Source organism: Pleurodeles waltl, chromosome 4_1 (genome assembly GCF_031143425.1).
Source record: "Pleurodeles waltl isolate 20211129_DDA chromosome 4_1, aPleWal1.hap1.20221129, whole genome shotgun sequence".
NCBI classification, from domain to species: domain Eukaryota; kingdom Metazoa; phylum Chordata; class Amphibia; order Caudata; family Salamandridae; genus Pleurodeles; species Pleurodeles waltl.
In genome coordinates this window covers 810,054,117-810,074,955 of record NC_090442.1, presented here as the reverse complement: position 1 = coordinate 810,074,955, position 20,839 = coordinate 810,054,117, and the positions used below count along the sequence as shown (strand labels likewise).

General features: G+C 44.2%; 1 protein-coding gene across 1 annotated transcript in view; it reads left to right on the top strand.

Moving 5' to 3' along the window:
* Positions 1-20,839, top strand: part of CFAP54 (cilia and flagella associated protein 54) — a 1,075,777-nt gene that overhangs the window by 69,656 nt on the left and 985,282 nt on the right. The window contains exons 4-5 of the mRNA XM_069229529.1: positions 1,912-2,083; positions 4,864-4,922. Coding sequence (XP_069085630.1) covers positions 1,912-2,083; positions 4,864-4,922 — 231 coding nt within the window. The remainder of the gene's footprint in view (positions 1-1,911; positions 2,084-4,863; positions 4,923-20,839) is intronic.

Genomic DNA, 20,839 nt, shown 5'->3' with positions numbered 1-20,839 from the left:
ATCTGTCAGGCAGCAATGTGGGCATCCTTGTACATTTTTGAAAAACACGACTGCCTGGAAAATCAGGTCCGGAGAGACGGACACTTTGCCTGTTCGGTCCTACAGGACTTTCTAGTGTAAGAAGATCTATCCGCAGCCCACCGCCAGGAGGTTATGGCTTGGGTATCTATTCTAAAGGTAAGTAATCTGCAGCTAGAAGTCTATCAGATGAACAAGTTACTTACCTTCGGTTACGCATTATCTGTTAGAGACTCTAGCTGCATATTCCTTACACCTGCCCATGCCTCCCCCCTCTGCGGATATGTCTAAAAGGGTCAGCGATTGTCCCTTTCAGAGCGCTAGTTTTTTTGCACAGACAAACTGTTAGTCCTATACATGGCTCTGCGCTTCTGCTGTGGAAGTTTGTGGGAAAAAGAACTGACATACGCGCTCTGGAGTGGTGCCTTTATAGGCTACTGTGACGTCACAGACTGCTCCAACAATGACGCCATGCGGATCCAAACGATGCCATCCGACGGCGCACGCAGGGCACTGCGCAGCAAAAATTCTGGATTCCCAGCTGACGCCAGGAAATTCAAAAGGTAAGGAATCTTCTGCTCGATAGAGTCTCTACCAGATAACGCGTTACCAAATGTAAGTAACTTGTTCTACATACTTAGAATGTGCAAGCCTGGAACACGCAGGCCTGGAACGCACAAGCCTCGATACACTTTTAGACATAAGGTCACGCAACATGACCTGAAGAGCAGCCATATTTTTAAGGAAAGTTTTACCATATTAAGGTGTTTTACTTCAGTTTAGTCATACAATGTGACACTGCCCTATACCCAGCGTGCCATTTATGTGAATGCACAATTAAACGGTGTAATTAAGTAGATCTCCTAAACTAAACACTGCTGTTTTAACAAACACATTGCGGAACAGTGAAACGGAAAAAAAACTTGTGTAGTATTCTCAAGTATGTTGGTTGGTGGAATGTAGAATGTTCTTTTTCCTTCTACATTCTGTATATAAATATAGGAGTTAAGAATGTTGCTGGCATTCTGTGCTGGCTGAACGCAGAAGCTACACCTGTGTTGAAGCGCCTTCAATTTAAGGAATATTGAGGTTGAAAGGTTGGGCAAATCTTGTGCAAGCTGTGAAATGTCAGATAAAACTCAGAAAACCTTAGGATGTCTGAATTTACCTGGGAAGAAGTAGCTTTGGATATAGTGGGACCTACTAATTGGCAGGATGGTACATGCAAAAATGTTTTGGTCTTAGTGGATATGTTCTCACGCTGGTTGGAGGTGGGGGATTGTAGACAAAGTTAACACAAGGACTGTGACAAAATTCTTAGATTAAATATTGTTGCGGGAAGGTTTTCCTGGATGTGTAACTATATTTATGTGAAAAAATGACATTTTGTGTTCCTAGAAAAACATGTACATATTTATTAAATAAATGTTTGGGTGGCGCGTGGGCATGGTTAAGCCCAATTGTGCCCCACCCTGAGTCACAGAAAAATGCACCTTGCATCTTTCCTTGTTCTCTGAGTACTTATGAGAAAGTGCAAACCACTTGGAAATCAGGATTACCTATTTTTGGGGGGATGAGGAGGGGTGGATTGGGCGGTTTCCACCTAGGTTGAAGCTTTGCTTACATCTGCACAGTTTATTTCTATAGATTCAAACAGTGTGCTAATGCTTTATAGTGCCTTTATGAATGTGTCCATTAAGATTTGTCCTTTGGATTCTAACCTTCATGAACGGGGAACAAATGCCTACTGACTTCCTCCTGCTAGTATGCCCCTTCTTAGATCCAAATGTAATGTAAAAGTAATGAATGTGCCATTTATGTATAAGGGAAGCGGTTCTTGAGTTCATGTTTTATATTAATTGCTTAAACCACATTTATTCTTTTATTTTTTAGTTACTCGCATTACAAGGAAGAAGTGTTTGCATATATGAGATTGTGAGGGCCAATGATCCAAATCTTCTCAATCAAGAGTCTGTGAAGAAGTGCTTGAGCGTGTTGTCATTTTTGCGACTTAACATGCAAGTAGTTCTACCGTTTGAACATCTCTGCTGGCTTATTTACAATGGTATGCATGTTGATGTATTTGGTTTTCCATTTTTGTTTTCTTGCTTTATCTAGCTAAAGTAATTTCGTTTGCATGGGATTAAAATATATTCATACCTAAATTTTCACGTCTGTAATATAAAAGTCTCAGGCCTAAACAGAACCTATTTGGTACATGAATATCAGTCCTTCTTCTATGGCAACTAAGACACTGAGAATTCAGGGTGATATAATGTGAGGGAGGTTGGCTCACCGCAAATGAGCTTTATTTACTCACACATGCTTATTCACTTAAAATCCTTTGAGGAGACAATGTTACCAACAGAATCTGATGTCTATTTCACTTGCCCTCCCATCACTCCTCCACCTAAAGTTTAAAATATTGACATCTGATCGCTGTCTGATCCTGCTCCCCTTTTTCGTTCTGGCATAATTGATAGCCACTGGATAGTGATCTTTTTTTGCAGCCCTCTTGGGTCAGATGTTCTCCAGGGTGCAGTCAATATGCCCTTTCTCCAGAAATGGTGGTTCGAGGCTAGATTGGGTGGGGGGGTATTGGTTTCATGCATCTGCTCAGCTCTCTGACATCAGTTTGTGCTTGAGCATCATGCTGAGCCACAACTTGACAACACTTCCTAGACCCATTGCTACATTATCTTTCTCCTTATGCTCCTTGTTGCTTCAAAGCTATTCTTGTGCCAGTTAGGACTAAGGTTTGTTCCTTTATGCCTGATGTTCCTCCATTTACTTGTTCTGTTCCTGAGTGACCCAGTACCCCACACACTGTTCTACATATACATATTCTCCACTAGTTCACAGGCTTTCTCTGAGCCTGATCATATTCCTTCAGTGTTTCTTCAACCCTCAATAGGCACCTCCACCATGCGTCTGAAGCTTCCAGGTCTCCGTTTCCTTTTTGTGCTACAATGTATGGGCACCATATACTTGAAAGAGGGCTATCACTATCATCTTATTGTATCCTCTGCTACCCCTAAATCATGCAACATGCAACAGCCTGGCCGTTCTTCCAGTCTTTTGGGAAACCTTCTCTTTAGCATGTTGTGGGAGAGATTTATTTCATAAATACTCTCTATCTTTGTTTCATTTCTGCTTTTCTGCCTAGTGTCCTCAACTGTAATAGCTTTTTGTTCTTATTTAGGGTTTTTATTACTTGCGTGCAGTACCTCAGGAATTTTAAGCATCCCAGGTTACCGTTACACGTTGACAATCCTGATTGAAATAAATCAGCAATAAATTTACATTAGCACACAGTAACCTGCATTTCAGCGAACACAACATTAAAAAAAAACATTGTCGTGTACTATCAGTACACAATAACATGAACTTTACAGTAAAAATATTAAATGATTGGATAAAAAATGTTGATGAGTATTTAAGGTTACCCTGGGTGGTGATTTTTAACAAAAAAGACAAATCCAGCATAAAATGCTTTGGTTAAAGTGTTAATGCAAAATCAGATAGCCTTGTCATGAAACAGTGATATTAAGGTGCCAACATAGTTCTATGAAGTTGCAAGTAGAAGACATGAAAGTAAAAAAAAATCCAGATAAACAAACTCAAATTCAATCCACCCTCACTCTATTTTTTGATGTGTAATACTGTTATTTTATATATTATTAATGGTGTATTCATGTATTTATGTATTGAAATGGCTATTATGTAGTTTTCTACTCAGTTTATCTGTTTCTGAAATATGCCTCAATAAGTTGGGAAGTAAGTAGAATATGATCAAAGAACGATAATGTTTTACCATCTTGGTTTGCTAGTCTTCCATAGTAACCATTCATGGCATAAAATTAGGTACCTCTGGGATAGATGTATTGATGAGCATTGGGATGGTGGGCTCTGGTGTGAAGGGAAAAGCATGCCTAGCAAAAGGCTTTTTTTATCTACATCCCCTTTCCATGAATAGTCTATGATTGGCCCTTCTGCTCTTGTTCACCAATACTCTGAGTAGAAAGGAGACCAAGGGCTAAGAACCTCATTTAAAATATGGAGAGCAGGTCGTCAAACCGAGGCCCATCGGTGAACCACCTCTCATTTTTCACAGTTTTTGCACCAATACAGCAGGACCACCGCTGGCAAACTTGCACAACGTTGCTGACCCCTAATAGAATTGTGTTCATTTTTTTTTAAAGACAAACCCCCTAAGATGGGGTTTGATTTCGAAAAACCTAGAAGTAATGTCCGTTAAATATGACGTACACTGATGTTTTTGTTCCTGCCCGTGCCTACCATGCTCCTCATGGTGATATAAACAAGAGGCGAAACCCGTGTATCCAGCTGAGACCTGGGTGATTTTATGGTTTAAATAACAATGTCTCACCAGATAACAATAACACAATTAATTCATATAGACTTATATATAAAGAAAAAAAGAACAAATAGCACCAAAAGTTGTGTTATGCAAATATATTTTCAAAAATGTTCAACCAGAGCTTGGAAGCAGCATCAATACTACTTACTGGTGAGCCATTGTTGCTCGATACCATGCTCTGTATGGTGGTCACACTCCAGAAAAAACACAAGGCTTTAAACAAGGCGTGCCCTCGGGTGCTATATGACCCACCGCATGTTGGTGGCTGACCCACTGTGGGAGTATTTTCATCAAAATAGTCACAGATGCAGTTTCCTCTCGGCTAAACGAAGCAGACGATCCACCGCAGGTGTGTGAGGTCAGGCTGTAAACTTTCTTGAATATTTAGGAAGGTACATTTTTGTTCTTCCCTCTTCAACATTGATTTAATTTCTATATTTGTTAAATGCTTTCTTTTTGCGCAGGAGCAGTTAATATCTACAATATATGCAGGTTTCTGATGAGTGCCGGTCATTCTGCAAAGGTATGATCTATACCATTTTATTTTTTCTATGTATGTAAATATCTTAGCTCTTTGGTAAACTGTGCAGCAAATTCACAGCTTGAATATGTAATACTTTCAGTATTTAAACATGATTACACTTATTAGTCCAAATATTGTTCTAAGCAATGACCTCCTAAGCATGTGGGAGTAACTGTTTGTCTAACTCAAAAAGACTGTTAGTATTAGGGAGATGAAATTAAATCACTTTACCCAAGAGATTTAATCAGATGAGAAATTGTGCACTGTTCGAATCACTTTCGTTCTTTATAATGATAATACAATAGTAATATAAGGATGTCCAATCGTGACATGAGGAGACTGAAACCAGCTAGATCAGAAAACCTAACATGCAAGTTCAGACACATCTCACTTTTGGAATTAGTAGGTGTCCTAAGTTTCTGTTGCTCGCATGCCTCCCCGCTATGGCTTTAGGCAGTATCCGGTAGTCCTAATAATTTGGGTCATTATCTCTCCTCTGCGGGGCAGGTGGAATATTCAGAAGGTACAGACATTTCCCGAGGGTTTATCCCAGGAGAACGGAAAAAGTTGAACTTCAGCGATCATCTTCCAGTGCCTTCCATGTATGGAACACGCCATCCCTGCTCTCCTTTCCGCCCCGATGTAGCTGTTCCACTCATCCTCGCTGAATCCCTGGGGCAGTAGGAGCTGGGGACGCAAGCAGCATGAGTGTAGCAACCAGATATTTATTCAGGAAGGTTAGGTGCTTGTCCAATGGTCACTCAAACTGGGGCCACAAGTGGTTAAGGAGCTATTCCCAGCTTAGTGTCCATTGTAAAATAGGAACTGGGCCCACCCAACCTCTCTAAAAGTTGTAAGCAGTTAAAAGCCTAGCTGGAAGGCCACGGTAAAGGATAACAAGCATCGGCAAAGCCAATAGGTTTCACATTTGCGAGAGTTAGGGCAAATGGCATTGTAAATGACAATGTGTTTACCCCATGTGTTTTGGTTTAGAGTGGATGTATGTGTTGTGGAGTGGAATTATGTGGGTTGGACTGGAATTGTTAGTTGTGGAATTGTGTGTGGTGTGGAGTGGAATTATGTGGCTTGGTGGATAGATAAGGGTGAGAGCTGCACAGAAAAAATATCCCATATCAGGATGTCTAGACACCAATATATACTAATGTCAAGAGCTCTAGTTTTTAAATGTAGTGAGGTCAGAACAGAAGGGCATCTTTGCCCCCGAAGCACAACAGGGCTGTGCCACCGTGAGGAAAGGGAAACAAGTGACTGACAGGGGAATCATCTTCTGTATTGGTGTAAGGCTGTTTTTTGTACCTGCTTTGCCTTATCAGTGGGCAGTGAAGGAGTATGGATCTAAAAACATGTTTTTGCATCCTAGGCATGACAGCACTTACAGTTATAAACTTTGAAGATTGCTAATAGAACATCATAATGACTGTCAAGAATCTCATTGTCACGATATTCACCGACATCAAGCCCAGGTGCATTCAAGAACAGCAGTTTGATTTCTGGGACTTGCAGTTTTGCTTCTCCAGCTGTATGAACTGGGGGCTTGCAATGATGTGTGATGTGGTCTAGGCTACAGTTCAAGGACCAGTGGCATCCTACTTTTTGGGGTGAACATACACCTGAACCATGCAATAGCTCATGCTTTAAATAGAGTAAGCACTTCCTCTGTAGTCAAAAAAGCTGCATAGTGTATGTGTACATTATGGGGGGGTATCTGTTAAACCGGGCTTGGGTGAGAACCAGCAGAACTCTTTCTACTTGAAAGCACAAACCTCTTATGGAAACATGAACTGTTGGACAGCCTTTTTTCAACAGGTGAACTGGTCCAAGTCGTGCCAGAACATGGTTAATTTGTGTTTATTGAGTTCTCGAGATACATTTGATTGAAAGGCATACTATAGAAGCACACTGCATTGTGTCTGCATTGGAAACGTACACAATGCAGATTATGCTGGTCCCTTGTTAAAGTCAGTGAAACTATGGTGGCCATTAATCCGGCTTGGGGTCTTGATCACAGTTGTTATACTGTTCACTTATAAGCAGCTTTTGATGCCTGCAAGGTGGGGGGTTGTGAACTCCAAACTACTAGAAGAAACCCTGAACCATACTGTAATACAAAAACTCCCACAAACAGTAAATCACGAGAAAGGTAAAAGGTAGAGAGCATTGCTCTCTCCGTTTCCAATGGATGTTAGATCAGTTTTATGCCCTCTCGTCTTGGAAACAGAGTTTGCTAATTTTGTTTCTACTTTAAAACCCAGACCTTGGCAGACAAATGCTTTGTTTTACTTGATTGTGATGAACGTCGATAAAGAATCAGTGGATGAGTCTTTTGGTGACTGTTATGTCATTCTCGAGGAGCTTTATGTACCCTTGAGTAATTGGGCGTAGGGATTTTAGTGGGGAAGCAGCAGAGGAGGGAATGAGCTGGGAAATGAATGCACTTTCATAGACTGCTTGCCATACAACAGAACAAGCAATTCCGGGGGGGGGGGGGGGGGGGTAGGTTGGGGCGGTGAGGAATGGACTGTAGGAGGAAGAGGATTAAACAACAGGTACATTAGGGGTGATTAAACACAGCCACACAACAAGTCCAAGGATGCAAAGGTAAAGCAACTGGGAGAACATGTATGTGCTGGTACTCATTAACCAGAGAACCTATTTGCTCCTCAGAAGTGCCTGTACTCTCCCATTAAACGTATTGCAATAATGGTGAGAAGTGCAGGTACTCTCCCTTTTTAAATTAAGGAAGTGCAGGTCCTCAGTACCTGATTCAAAGAACTGTCCATCACCAACATAGTGGGATCAAAAATTTGCTTCCTGAGCACATGGAAATGCAGATTTTATTCCCATCTGAGTCGCTCGTAACAGGGCACCTCTGGGGCCAGAAAGGAACCAGGAAACAGTTGCACATGTCTGTTGCCCGTATCACCAATAAAACAAAGGATTATTGCAGCGCCAAGATGACTTTTGGTGATATGTGGGTGCTTTACATGTATGACGTGTTAGAGTTGCAGAAGAGTTGGGGGGACCCACTTTCAGATCACATAACCTTTCAGCACACAGGCGTCTTGAGCATCACAATACTATTGGGCATTCAAAGAACCGTCCAAGGTTTGGTCTGCAGCGCTTTGAGCAGCACATGTAGTCCTGTGTTTTGCATTCAGTCACTTTTCAGCCATGAAATGATAATGGGGAACCAACCTACAAGTACCAAGATGCAAAGCAAGTTGACCTGTTGAACAGGTGAGAGAGCTGGGGTGTCTCTCGTCTGCCTGTACAATGAGCACGCCCAAATGAAAAACAGATGTCTTTGCGGAACTCCATTCCGGAGTTATCTGAGGCCTGAAGTAGGTCTGATCATGCTTCCTACACTGGACAGGCTCAGGATTCAAACAAGACCTTCTCTGGTGGGCCAGCAGCAGACAAATGCACAAGTGTAAACTGCTACAGTGATGTTTAACAACAACACACACTAGTCTTAAAAGCATAAAAATACACCAAGTCTTTCACACCCTATAACCAACATGTACACTCAGGGAAGAGTGGAAAAGTGAAGAACTGCATACCACAGGAAAAATTGGTCCCATTTGCTTTTAAGAAAGGGTGCAAACTTCAGGGGAAAAAAAACATTGGTAAATCCAAACAGAATTTGCGAGGTTTTTTTTTTGTGGCATGTTGGGAAAGATAGGATCAGATAGGGGCGCATAATGTCGGACAGCAGGAGGAATGCAGGAAGGGCAAGTAACAGGAGGGAGGTGTTTGGGAAGACCACAGTGGCGGGAAGGAGCAAACAGAACCACACAACAGGTCTTAACTTCAGGAAAAAAGCACTGGGAAAGCCAAACAGTTTTCTTGAATGCAAGCGCTATTTGGCTTTTTCAGTGTGTTTTGTTGTGTGTTGCAGGACAGGGAGGGAGGTGGGCAGATCAGTGGGGGGCACAAAACAACAGGCAGTGGGGGAGGGCGGGACTGGCAAGCATTATGAGGGAGAAGTGAGGAAACACTAAAGTGGAGTGAGCAAACAACCATGGAGAACAGGGGTAATAGGGCGGACTGCAAACACATGTACTGTCTGTTGGGTTTTAGGAATAGGCTGCTAAATTTAATAAAACGTAATCCAAGTGTGCAGTGGTAATATCCTTAACCCCTCCACCTCCATGCCCACCCCTGCATCATTGCCCCCTAGACTGCTTTAGTGGCTGGCCACTAAGACTGCCATCCCTGGACCAAAATGCGAGGATCACATAATGGCTAAAAGGCCACTGAGTCATGCTGGAGCCTGTGTTTACCTGGGAGCCTCGAGGCTGTAACCCCGGCTTCTCCTGCACCAGATCTTAACAGAATCGAACCCTCAGGTCCTCTGTGGGCGCAGCGCAGGCACAAGATACCAACTGGTTCTGTGAGGAAATGTAAAGGTGCAGCACTCTGCTCTGTTCTCAACGTACACTCTCGCAAATATCCCGTGCAAGGAAAACATAGCAACATGACAAAGTCCACAGGTGTAAGATTTGAGGGTTCTCTGTCAAAAAAGAGACTAATGGGAAGATCAAGCTTACCAGTGCTGAATACTAAGTTTTTACACACAAACAGGATAAATTAAAGCCATACTTGCACACACCGACAACAGCATGGCCACGCCAACCTGCTTAAGTTCAGATCAGGTAGGACTGGAATGTTCCCACTGGTGCAGAGTGAAGACTGATTTGCCTATGGCTGGATCCCAAATGAGGTGACATGGTGTTGGACTGGGATGCAGCCCGCCTAATTAACAGTGGCTGAGATTAATTGAAGCATTCCATCCATCATTTTTTGTATACTTTAGTGTGTCACCATAAGTGGGATGGGAATGAACAGATGTGGGTCTTGTGCACGACGTGCCACTGGGGCCAAGCTATATCTGACTGATGAGCCCTAACTAGGGTGATACCAGTCCTGGGTTGTTTGTGTTCTGGTACAGGGAGGACCTGCCCTAGCAGTTCGAGCTGGACTGGACTTTTCAGATTGGAGCAAGATTAAGAGTGATTTACATACAGATGGGTCCAAACTGAGGTAACATGTTGTGTAAAATAATGATTGACTGGGACGTTGCCCAAATCATTACCAGTGACTGAGATTAATTCAAGCATTCCATCCATCACTTTACCTGCTGGTAGTTGGTCCCACTGAAGCTCTGGCACTGACTTCTACATAGTTGGTTGAACTGGTGATTTGCAGTGAAACACGAGAATCTGTTCCAGCTTTTTCTTCTTACAGCAACAAATTTTCCTGGAAAAAACAGTAGCTTTGATGATCGGTCTGTTGTCTAGATTGATGGAAAGGGTTTATCTAGCCACTGGGAGACATAGAACATCTTTACAGTGGGTAGAAAATATGACACAAAACTAGTCTGGTGTCGGATTAATGATTAATGAAGGAAAAAAATGTTTTTCCTGTGTTATGGTGACTCAACTATAACGGTGGCAAATGAGCAGTAGAACTGTCCCATCTACTTCTCTCAGCATCTCCTATGACACAGTAGTCCTCTGCCTGAATTATAGCATTTTAATTCAAGGGACCTTGCTCAGTGGATGCACACATCTCTTCCTAAGTGAGGATCTCTTCTATAGTTGAAGGCTGATGCTTTGACTGTGAGAAGCCCTGGGCAGGGATGATGAAAAAGTTCTCAGTTTTCAAAGAGGAGCTTTTTAGTAGAAAACTTCCCATTAGATTCTGTAGGGCTTACGAACTCTGGGTATCCTGTTTAAGTCTGAGATTTGGTGCCTTTAGGAGTCATATTTAGAGTTAAAAAAAGAGATAGTAATTAGGGCATGGTGTAGGGAAATAGGGCAACAGGTGATATGGCCTAACGGCCAGAACTGCCGATTTGGAACTGAAGAACATAGCTGCTAAGTTTAGCAGGTCCATGCGTGATGTGCTGCTCCAGTCCAGGTTTTTTATTTGAATTATGGGACTTGTAGTTCATTTTTTGATAATAGTATAAACAAAACTACAAGTCTCAGAATTCAAAGAACAAAAAACTGGGCTGAAGCAACACATCACGCACAAATCCGGGAGAACCAGGTTCGTGTTCAGGCATCGACGGAACATCTTGTGTTTCGAGGCACATCAATTATTCTCCTGCAATGTAATCTGGTGTCCAAGTGCTCAGATTTATTTTGGCCGAATTTGTTGTATGTAAACCAGCAACAAAAACAAAAACAAAAAAACATGCAGAGATGTCATAGCATCTAGAAATATACATCCGTGTCTAAAAGCCTTGCTGTGATCCCTGAAAACAGATTTGAAAGGAGTGACAGATAAGTGTTTTTAGGTCGAGCATGCAAGCGCTCTGACATGTTGTAATCTATCTGTGGGCTTTTAACCACGCCCACCACACTCCCATCACTTGCACTCGTTTATGGGCTTGCCTTTCAAAAATCCTTTATCATCATTAGTAAATGCTTTACGTTTGTTCCTCCTTTGGGCGATTTTGTTACCGCCTTGGCCATTGACCCTGTTACATAGATAATTGCACGTTTGCCAATATGTTTGACTGTGAGCAAACTTCTTTTTCCCTTTGTGTCTCTCCTTTGCGCCACAGCGGCCGTAGACCTTTGAATTGGCTCGCTTATATCAACTGTTTTACTTTTAATTTTCTATTTATGTGGCAAGAAAAGTCCGGCTAGGAATTTACAATGCTAATAGCTCTAACTCTATCAAATGCAAGAGCCCCAGCATTGCAAATGGTTGTTCGTTGACAGTGATCCAACAGAAAATTGAGCATTTACCCCTAACATTGGACTTTTAACAAAGGAGAAAGACTTTTATAGTAGTAGATTCCCATGTCCTCAACTTTGGTCTAAAAGGTTGGGGAAATACTTGTCCACCATCGCAAGTTGTTAGATGGGTTGTGTAAATGACCTTACCCATAGCAGGTTTAGTTGAAGGGGATGTGCTGCAAACTGGTCTGGTGTAACTGTTACAGTACAATTCAGAGTTTTGATCTTTATTTCGGTGACATCATGAACAATGTCACTTGATCTTCCTTTGTACCTCCTCACCGTGTAAGGTGTGCGACTAGGAAGTGAAGAATGACGAGATGGTAAATTTGATTGATAATTTACTAATTTTCATTACTCCAAATCCAGTCCACCGTGTCACAGTTAAGCGCTTGTTCCTTCACGGAACCTGGACTTGTCCAATGTGAAATGTGTGTACAATAGGTGTTCTTGCCAACCTCTGTTTTTGTGGACAGGAAGGGGTTAGAAGCATTAGCGAATAGTTGGGAGAAGTGTTTTCCTTCTAAAGAAAGAGTAATTCAATGTGTAAATGCCGTGACTTAAAACGTTTAGGGTCCCATTCACACAAAAAAATCTACAGTCACTGGTTTACACCTATATGTGTGTGTGTGTATGAGTTCTTAAATTACATATTGTAAGTAGTTAAACAAATAATTCAATGTACTATCTCACAAATAAAACACCTCCCTCCCGTACACACCTACCAATTATGGACCTCCTCTCTTCCCGCCTTGCAGCAGATTTACGCCTTCCTTTGACAAAGTAAATCTCCAGCTGTTTCCATGGTGGCAGTAGTCCAGAAAAACAGGTATTGAATACCCACAAATTACATGTTTGTGGGTTTGCACAAACGCCCAGGTAATACTAGACCATATTGTAGTACTATTACACCTGAGTTTATCAATTTAAGAATTTCAAAGGTGAATTTACACTAGTGAATCGAGCCTTTCGAACAGCCAAATAGAACTTAGGTAAACTAACGGCTTTGTTAATCGAGCCCTAGAACTTGAAGTAATTGCCACTTGCCACTGCCTCTATCTGAGGTGGCTAACTAGCCAGCCCATCCTGAAATTTCCTGTGCATACTCTAAAACATAATAATTTGCTCACTCCAGAGTTTTGATGGGTAGGGATATTTTGGAGACATCCTTTTCGTAACTCTAGATAGTCCTCTAATTGATTGTAATATATGACGTTTGTAGATCTTCTGTAATGTCTCTATCATAGCTGGCCGCCCTACACCCCAACTGCCTACTTGCAACTGTGAGACTTTATGAACATTTTTTTACAACTCAATTTTACAACTTGCCAATTCGGTTAGTCTGCTAAACAAATTAGGCACTGTAGCACTGAGTTAAAACATTTGTGATTGTATATTTAACTCCAACTTTAAGCTCGCCTTACTGCGCCGTCAAACTGGTATTTCTGGTGCAGTGCTGCCATCAAGTGACCACTTTATATTATTTTTAACTATTAACCGCTGTAGTTTCATACAGTATTTATTGAATATTAGGTTAAATTAAATGAAAAGCAGGGCACAAACAATACTGTTTCTTTATATCTTTTTGAGGCCTGATGTGAAGACATTTACATTTTGATCACGATTGTGTACGCCTAAGCCTGAGCGGTATATTGCATTCGATTGTTTGCCCTTTACAAAATGTACACTTAAAACTGGGCTTTTTATGCATTCCTTGTGGAAACTGATCATTTGAACAACCAGAACATCTTCAGGCCAGTCGGCGCTGTCGGAGGAAGGAGTTTGTCCTAGGAGTCTGCGCGGACTGGGAACACGCGTCGGCTGGAGGCAGCAAGGCCGAGGGCACACTGGAGGCGGCCCCTGTGGGGTACTGCAGCACAAGCAGCTTTCGGACGGTGAAGCAGGTCGATCAGTAGGGACAGGCTGGCTCAAAAAAAGAGCATTAGGGGAGTTATCGCCTGACCGGGAAGAATAAAAATAAATTCTAGCATTTGCGTCAATAATTTTTCATTGCTATTAAGGACAGGGAGGCGAGGATTATTTTTCTCTTTCTATGCTTCAATTTTCCAGCAGCTAGTCAAAACAAACGTTGTTAAAACTACACTTCTCATAAACACAGTAACATCACATGACCAATCATAGAGCCACTGGCCCTATATAACCATAATGAGACAGATAAGCCGCCTCTTTCTTTGTGTAAATCCCAAACAGTTAAACAGTCTCAAAATCCTGCAAGGAGAGGATCAAACTAGAAAACTGAACTTGAGCTCCAAAGTGAGACTCTGGAACCGAGCAGAACTATGTTCCTGAAGGCTTCATAGAGTCGTCTTGAACGGACCAACTCTAAGACTGGAAGAAAGAAAACGAAACACTTCCTGCAAAACCCAGGAAGAAAAGCCAGGATCACTTTCCTCATTACTTATCACAGAAATAAGGTCAAGGCCCTAAACACTGAGCTGATAGAGCCTTCAATACCCTAGTAAAAAATACATCAGGGAGGGAAAATAAGGAAACATTCAAATAACATCTGGAAGTGAAAAATATCACAGAAAATACATTTCAACCTATCAGAAATCCTGAATTAAGAAACATCAATACAAGAATGAAACAAAAAAGTTGGGTGGGATAATCCTCGCATCCGTGTCCTTAATAGAATTGAAAGTTTCTTGACGCAAATGCTAGAAATTATTTTATTCTATGTCAGGACCAGATACCACGATTATGCTAGTTTAAAGCTGAGCCACCACCACTGAAGCGCCATTCACAATAGGTTTGTAGTAAAATAACTTAAATGTGCACTCTGCTGACCAATGAGCTGCCTTGAGAATGTCCTCGAGGCATTGACCCAATGAAAAGGACTTGGAAGCCATGGCACCCCTGGCAGAATGAGCCAGAACTAGGCCTGTGCTTTCAGCAGGCGAGTCACTAGAATCAGATCTGCCCTCTAACGACGAGCCTGAGTCAAAACTCGAGATCATCATGAAGGAAGGGAATGCATACCCCAGGAACTGAGACCAATCCTGCAGAAACACATCAGGTGCTAGAGCCTCCGGATCTGGGCGCCAACTGAAAAACTGATTCAGTGGACGATTGAGCCTTGATGCAAAGAAGTCGATCGAAAAAGAACCCAAAAGGCAATGGAGAGAGGGAAATACTTTTGGATGAAGTCTCCAATCGCTGAAGTCTCGAAGGTGACAAGACTGCCAGTCCACTACTGAATTGTTGCGACCCGGAAGATATTCCGCTATTACCGATATCCGGTGTTGATGGCAAAAGTGCCAGAAATCCTTGGCAATCTCCGCCAGGATGCGAGACTTCTTCCCGCCCTATCGGTTGACATACCTTACTACCGAAATGTTTTCTATCCGTAGGAGGATACAACAGTTCAACTTCTCCGGGCAGAGGCTGTGGGAGTTCTTAGTCCTTTTGGGTCCAGGGCAGTCTTCTGGAGTTGAAAGAGGTCACTGGGCCCGCTGGAGGCATCGCTGGTATTTTTGCAGGTTCTTTGAAGCAGGAAACAGGCCGGTAGGGCTGGGGCCAAAGCAGTTTTCGTCTTCCTTCTTCTCTGATGGGGTTTTCAGCTTTGAAGTCCTTCTTCTTTTTCTTGTAGGTCACCAGGAATCTGGTGAGCTGGGTTCAGGGAAGCCCTTTAATACAAGATTTAGGGGCATTACAGGGGTCAGAGGGCAGTAGCCAATGGCTACTGTCCCTGAGGGTGGCTACACCCTCCTTGGGTCCACTGCCTTTGGAGAGAGAGGCAAATTCCTATCCCTATTGTTCCCTGTCCTCCAAACCAAGATAGGGAGGGGGCCACATCTCCTTGTTTTTCCTAATTTACCTCCGGACTTGCCGCCAAAAGTGGGGTTTTGTCAGGGGGGGTGGGCATCTCCACTAGCTGGAGTGCCCTGGGGCACTGTAGCATGAGGCCTGAGCCTTTGAGGCTCACCGCCAGGTGTTACAGTACCTGCAGGGGGGAGGTGTGAAGCACCTCCACCTAGAGCAGGCTTTGTTTCTGGCCTCAGAGGGCACAAAGGCTCTCACCCCATGGGGTCGGAAACTCATATTCCAGTGGCAGGCTGGCACAGACCAGTCAGTCCTACACTAGAGGGTTGGATAAAATACAGGGGGCATCTCTATGATGCCCTCTGTGTGCATTTTGTAATAAAACCCACACTGGCACCAGTGGGGGTTTATTGTGCTAAGAAGTTTGATACCGAACTTCCCAGTATTCAGTGAAGCCATTATGGAGCTGTGGAGTTCGAAATGCCATACTCCCAGACCATATACTTAATATGCCCACACTGCAGTTACAATGTCTAAGAATGGAATTAGACACTGTAGGGGCATATTGCTCATGCAGCTATGCCCTCACCTGTGGTATAGTGCACCCTGCCTTAGGGCTGTAAGGCCTGCTAGAGGGGAGACTTACATATGCCACAGGCAGTGGTTTGTGGGAATGGCACCCTGAGGGGGATGCCATGTTGACTTTGCCTTTTTCTCCCCACCAACACACACAATCTCCAATGGCAGTGTGCATGTGTTAGGTGAGGGGTCCCTTAGAGTGGCACAACACATGCTGCAGCCCTTAAAGGACCCTCTCTGGTCCAGGGCCCTTGGTACTACTGGTACCTTTTACAAGGGACTTTTCTGTGTGCCAGAGGTGTGCTAATTGTGGAAACAATGGTAAATTTTTAGGGAAAGAACTTGGTTAGCAGGATCCCAACACACTCTGTCAAGCCAGCATCAATATCAGACAAAAAGTGTGTTTGTGTGTGGGGGGAGTAACTGCAACAAGTGCCAGTTTCCTACACTGAGTAACTGAGACCCTTCTGGAGATGAGACATTTTGAGGCGCTGAAGGGCCCAATAGTAAAGGGGACTAGGAAATATGCCTTGAATTGAAGAGGACAGAAGACCCACCATCCGGGCTATGCATCTTAACGATACCATCTTCTTGCTCAACAGTGATCTCAGTTCCTTCTTGATGGTGCTGATCTTGATAGGGGGAAGAATTAATTGCATCAGAACTGAGTCCACCTGAAAAGTGAAGGGGTCAGGATGGACTTCTGACTGTTGTCAATGAACCCCAAGTCCTGGAGGAGCGATATTGCCCACTCCAGGTGAATAAGTATCAGAAGAGGGTATTGAGCCATGATTATGATGATATCATCTAGATAAATTATCTGGTTTGAAGAGATTCCACAGTCTGTCACATCACTTTCGTGAAACACCATGGGGCCGAGGACAGACAGAATACATCTCGAGAGGCGGAACTTGTTGACTGGGGGAGCCATAAAACCCCAATTTGTAACTCTTTAACGCTTCCAGTACCCAGGTATCTTGTGCTTTTTTTTTCTCCAGTTGTGAACGCAAAACCCTGTTCTGCCCCGCAAAATGACATCTGATATCGGAGTTAGGGTCACCTGTAGCACCAGAGTCCTGGTAAAAGGCCTGGGAGCCTCTGGATTTTCCTCTTCATGAGCCGTTGCGACCCGCTCTAGGTCGGGATGGGTAGAAGGTGGAGTAGGCATCTTAAAAACCTCCTCTGTATGGCTGCTAATATCCTCGCTGATGACCTTGGTGGAAATAGCGCCGAAGGCTCGCACTGTAAAGCGTCTGGCCCTGGTCAAAACTGGATGAAGGCCCTTCCCGATGGACCCTTGCGTTTTGTCCAGGTTGACATATGTTGCTGCAAATTTAGATGGTTCCTTAAGGAAAAGGGCCCCAAAATGAAGTCCCTGCGCCAAAGGACCTGCCTCAGAGGTGGCAAGATCGGCCAACTTCGGATCCGTCTTAATAAGAAAAGAACACCGCCGTACTCTAGAAATTGCGGAATTGGTGTTTCATAACAAACACATTCCTGAGAGGCCGAGCCCACAAGCACTTCGGGGTCAATGGGGGGGGTTCCAAATTTATGGGTGAGAAAACCCATTTGGTGTATGTTTGTCAGAGGCCCAGCGATGTTGAGAAGCTTGTCCTGACATCCGCGCCATGCATGATCAATGCCCTTCTTAGGGCCTTTTGAAAACTTTTTAAAATAGGTCATCAGAGTAGGATCAATTTCAGATGTTTCAGTAACCTTGGAAGGAAAGTCTGGTCTAGAGCACTCGGACTGCAGCCGAGATCTGACCTCTTTATGAAAATTGTGACATATGTGGGCCTCATATGTGGGCCTGAATGTATTCTGCCGCCTTGGACGGAAGGGTCCAGGACAGAGGATGAAACTTGGTTCAAATGTGAGGACCTTCGGAGCATACAAGGCCACCTGAGAATAGCGAGGCTTTTTTGTGCATTTACTGGGAAGGGGGGGGGGGAGTATCCTCTTGATCAGGGCTGTGGGAGGAAGAGGAAGACCCCAAATCTTCTTGGTACTTGCTTTGGGGGCAGAAGTGGAAGAACTATAGTCATGATCCTAGGCTAAGGACTTCACAAATTGTTCAAAATCAGCCCCATGAAGATTATCCGATGTCGAGCCTGCCGAGGCCTGCAAGACTGAGGGATCGTCGCTGCTGCCAGAAAGATTGCCAGAGATCCATCCCTGATGCTCCTCAAAATCAAACAAGGGCTGCTTAATGGTTTGTATAGGCTTAGCCAGGGCTACATTAACAGTGTGGCGTACGCCAGAATCAAGTGCATAGACCAAGTCTTGTTCGAAAGACCCCACAGAGTCATCATAGTAGAGACCTTCCCCTGATTCTTCATCGTATGTGGCCATGGTAAATGATATAATGATGTAATCTGTCAAAATCAGGAAAAAACCTGATTGTAATTAAAGCTTCAGGGTAGAAGCGGGGAGGTAACAACACACAAAAAATCCCCCAAGGCAGGTAAAGCCAAATCAGGACATAAAACGTGGTGGGAGACATGCCAAAACAATTAAGCGCAATGCCCAGTATGATTATTGCAGCCCAGAAGAGGTACTTCGAACTGGGCATTGATGGGCAGGAAAAACTGTTTGGGGCAAGAGACAGAAGTCCGCCTCTCCCCCATGTTCAGTGCACCTAATACAATGTCGGGTGAAAAAAACAGAAAGTCGTGCATGGGTGCGAGGCCCAGAGCAGAAGAAAACAAGAGGACAGCTTGATGCGAGTCGCACGTCCTCCCTTCCCTAATCTCCTGTTCCACACAGAAATACAGGGAAGCGGCGAGCACCTTGCCGGGTGGGTTACGCGCTCCCAAATAGCCATTGGATCGTGGCCGCTACAGTAAGCAATAACTGGCATGGAGCGTGTGCGCAAGATAAACATAGACATGAAATCAATAACGCTTAGAATAGAAATTGAGAGTACTTAACTGGCTGCGGAGCAGCAAAGAAAGAGAGGGCTTATATGTCTCATTATGGTTATATAGGGCCGGTGGGTCTACGATTGGTCATGTGATGTTACTGTGTTTATGGGAAGTGTAGTGTTATAAACTTTTGTTTTGCATGGCTGCCGCATTTGAATTGCAGCAGTTCCCCAGAATTTTACTGCACTTTTGAGAAAAGAGCATACCTGCATGGGATCAGGATTAAAAACCTGGTAGCCCACACAAAATACAAGGGGAAAATGGAGCAGGAGAATGGATATGCAGGCCAGGAGAGAAAACACCCTGCCCGTTTTCAGGAGCACCGAAGGGAGATCAGTGGCAAAAGAGAAGCAGGCAGCTGTCAAGGTTAACTCGGGCCCTGAGTTGGACACTAACTTGGAAGAGCTTCTTACAAAGGCAAAAGAGTTGTTGTCCAAACAAAAGAAGGCTCAGGGATTGGCAGACAAAGGCAAGATGGTATCTAGCAAAGCTGCGAAGGAGGCCGTGGCAGCGGCAGAAAGGTGCACAGCAAAAATCTTGACACCCCCACCCCCTCAGGGCACATGTAGTCAGAACTGTGGCACCCTCACATGCTCCTGGGACCCAAGGGTGGGATGCAAGAAAGGATGCTGGGAAAGGGTGAAAGGCTACCACTGAGCCCCCCCAACGAGCTGACCAGACGGCTGACATATGCACGGTCTCACCAGAAGTGGACATCTGGTCTGATGAGGACAGCGGGAATTAACTCAGTGGTGCACCTGAAGCCTGCTTGACGGCAGCCTCTGGATCCATTACGGGACATCCTAGGGCTCAGGATGGTGAGACATTAGAGCAGCGGGGTGGCTAACGGGAGTATCACCAACTTTGGGACCCCGGTAGGGGTGGCCAATTCAACGCAACATGATGCCCCAGGATTGCAGAGCGCGCCATACCAAATGCAGTCCCAGCACAGTCCCAACAACCACTACTGCCAATGACGGCCAACCCGTGGTGAGCTTGGCAGGGTGCAGTGACCTCCTTCTCCCCGATTTACCCACCATTGCCATGATACACCATGTTCCCCTAGCAGTCACAAGTGGGGGGAGGAGCTCCTACAGAGACTACTCAGGGGACACCTAGACAGACAGGTCTGGAGTCCAGCATGGAGCAACCAGTAGCAAAGCACAGCTGGAAGGGGTGGATCAAGTGAGGGCAAAGGAAGGTGCTGAGAGGAAAGGGCAAGATGCAACACCAGACAAACTTCCAGAGGAAGGTACTAAAGAAATAAGACAGAATGCAAGGAATGTCAAGGTTCCAGGGTGAGGGCCTGACCACACTAAAGCCTGGACAGGTGGGGCAGCAGAGAAGGGAAGTGTAGGCAAGCCAACAAGCGACTACATCAGACCTTTTTCCGGGTTGAGAGGTCTATTGAGAACTGGCTCAGGGCATTTTGCACCTTAGCCAGTGGGTTTGTAGAAAAATTCCCAGAATGCGCAGCGGCACTGTTCGTCCATGAGCATAGAGTGCACACAACTGAAATACCAGGGTGACGCTTGTTGCACTACGACAAAGTATTTCAGGAAAAAATGCAGACCTGGGCAGTCATTGAGTGGGACCAGCAGGATATTGAAGGCTTTATCAACCACTAGGTTAAGTGAGCTTAACTTTCGATCGCCTGGGATTAAAGGGAGAGCAGAAGGGTTTTCACATGCCTACAAGGTGAGGGCTCAAACTGGGAGCAAACAAGGCAGGTCCCGATCAACAGCATGCTGGAATTATGATAAAGATGAGTGCAACTGGGGGCAGGCCTGCAAAGTTTTTGCTCAGCCGCAGCAACTGTGAGGGGCACACCTGGCAACTGAATGTAAAAAAGCAAAGT